At 46.3% G+C, this 2,484-nt stretch overlaps 1 protein-coding gene across 1 annotated transcript; it reads right to left on the bottom strand.

The window, feature by feature from the left end:
- Positions 1–348: 348 nt before the first annotated feature.
- On the bottom strand, positions 349–2,032 carry LOC134970215 (protein kinase C delta type-like). The gene has a single exon (XM_063946224.1). It carries the CDS (start codon positions 1,961–1,963, stop codon positions 422–424), a length of 1,542 nt encoding a protein of 513 aa, XP_063802294.1. The 5' UTR covers positions 1,964–2,032; the 3' UTR covers positions 349–421.
- Between the last annotated feature and the right edge of the window lie 452 nt (positions 2,033–2,484).

The raw sequence follows: 2,484 nt of genomic DNA, 5'->3' as shown, positions 1-2,484 counted from the left end.
TACCAGCTGCGTGGCAGTATTAATGCCATATATTTATATAAAACAGAGACATTTTCTGCCAGCTCTAACAATAATATACTGCAAATCTGTGTGTAGCAAATAAAATAGAGGGGTTTTTATCATGTTTTGATCAAACCATTTAAGCTTGCAGCCCACGTCAAGGGACCCCAATATTCTGCAAGTCCCTCACCTGGCCTATATGCATTTAGGCAGCAGGTGGTGCTTCTACCGGGAGCAGGATGCAGCTGGTGGTGCTACTGCCAGGATGAGCAGGCAGCAGATAGTGCTTCTACCGGGAGCAGGAGGCAGCTGGTGGTGCTGCTGCCGGGATGAGGAGGCAGCTGATGGTACTTGTGCCGGGAGGAGGAGGCACCTGGTGGTGGTTGTGCCGGGAGGAGGAGGCAGCTGGTGGTGCTACTGCCTAGAGGATGATGCAGCGGCTGGTAGTTTGCTTTATGCAGTTCATTGTTGTCCATGTGTCACTGGTAAAGGAGAATCCTGTGAACAGGCTCTCATCCTCTGCAGATATTGCAGATTCTGTAGGTGAGAGAAGGTCATCCACCGGTATAGCTTCAGCCATTGTCTCTGGGGTAGGATACATGGTAAATGGGGGAGTTATCCTGCCGGTCTCTAGTTGATTCCAGTTTATGGACTTGAAGAATGGATGACATTTGATGTTACTACAGAGTTTCTGCCTTTCCTCTGGGTCTTTGCATAAGAGTCTTTCAAGGATGTCCCTAAGCTCTGGATGGAGATTGCTCGGATAGCGTGGAGCATCTTGCCTGATAGACTGCATAACCTCGTCAGAATCATCGCCAGCATGAAAGGGGTATACTCCGGTAGCCATTTCAAATAATACTACCCCGAATGAAAAGAGGTCTACCGTGGTGTTATATGGGAGGTTACAGGTAATCTCTGGGGCCATGTAATACAGAGTCCCAGTTTGTCCTGAGATTTTCTTATCACCATGGACATTCATGGCAGAGAGGCCAAAATCTGCAATTTTCACATGGCCAGCTGCATCCAGAAGTATATTGTCTGTCTTAATGTCCCTGTGGACAATGCCTCTTGTGTGAAGGAACTGCAGCCCACAGAGTATTTCTGCTGCAAAAAACCTGATAGTAGGGACATCAAATGGGGCTCTTCTCTGTATTAATTGGAAGAGGTCTCCCCCACTCAGGTACTCCATTACAAAGAATATATGGCCCGGGGTGTGGAACGCTGCATATGTGTGCGGGAAGAGTGCACTCTCCCCAGTTATTTTCAGCACCTCCTTCTCTACACACATGGAGTATTTCTTAATGCTGTTCAATGCTTTCCTCTTTTCTATTACTTTCACTGCCAGACGCTGTTTGCTGGTGGAATGGGAAGCTAGGAACACCTTCCCGAAGGCGCCCTCTCCAAGCATTTTGTGGAAGGTCAAACTAGCCAGAAGGTGAGACGCAGCTGATGATTCTGGGGTGCTGACTATGGATATCCCACTTGCACCTGCAGATCTCTTCCTTTTGTGGCCAGTTTCCTCACTTGTGTGAGTTCTCTTTATGCCCCTCAGTCCAGATGCCAGGGGTATGATGGGCACGCTGGGTCCCTCGCCTGGACTGTCATGATGTTCCTCCTCTTTCTTTTTCTTACACGTTCCACTGTCCCCTGTCCTGTCTGAGGGTCTTTTAGAGGCCACTCTCTTAAGCATGTCCTCAGTTCTGCCACTGCTGGTCTTTCTCATCTTGCTCATAGTTGGAGACTCATCTGATGACTCTCTTCTTCTTTTCCTTTGAAGAGTCTTTGATGCTATCTCAGTTGACTTGTTCTCCTCATGCACCTGGATGTCTCCTGCCAATATGATTTTGGAAACATCGCCTCTCTCCTCACATACATCCTCCTCCTTCTTCCTCTTGTTAGGAGCCACTAGCTCCTTTGTAGCAGACCCGCTGTTATTTGGTCGCTTTCTCTTTTTTGGATCCATATTGTAGAAACAATATAAACAAATTTGCCAAGGGCAAAGAAAAGCAGCTTCACACTGGAATAGGTGAAGATACACTAATGGAAATGAGGTTCATGAGCCCCTGAGCCAGCAGCCAGTGACATCACAAAGCTCTGTGACATCACAAAGCAGCATTGTGACATCAGCAGCAGCTGCTGTAGGCCCAGTGTCACTGCCTGCTACCTGCTGTCCCTATAATATAACCAGGTTTTATGTAAGAAAAGTCCCACGACACCCTTGGTGCTCCAAGATGAGAATTTTTTGGGGCTATTATTGTACTTTTTCTTCCCTAGTAGAGTCAGGTGATAATAAATACTAAGGAAAAACTTCCGCACACATCTTATTACCTTAATACATTACAATTATAATTATTATCAGTTAATTATATATATCAGTATATTCCGCTGCCCTTCACAATTGGAAACAAACAGTAATAAAACAAGACTGTGCAATAACAGACAGGAGATAGTGTCAGTCCATCGATAATGTATGTGGGGGTCTTA

This window comes from Pseudophryne corroboree, chromosome 11 (assembly GCF_028390025.1).
Source record: "Pseudophryne corroboree isolate aPseCor3 chromosome 11, aPseCor3.hap2, whole genome shotgun sequence".
Taxonomy (NCBI): Eukaryota; Metazoa; Chordata; class Amphibia; order Anura; family Myobatrachidae; genus Pseudophryne; species Pseudophryne corroboree.
This window is presented reverse-complemented; position numbering and strand designations above follow the sequence as displayed.

What these genes read in the sequence shown, in the direction of transcription:
- LOC134970215 (XM_063946224.1), bottom strand. Translation starts at nt 1,963, where the DNA reads ATGGATCCAAAAAAGAGAAAGCGACCAAATAACAGCGGGTCTGCTACA.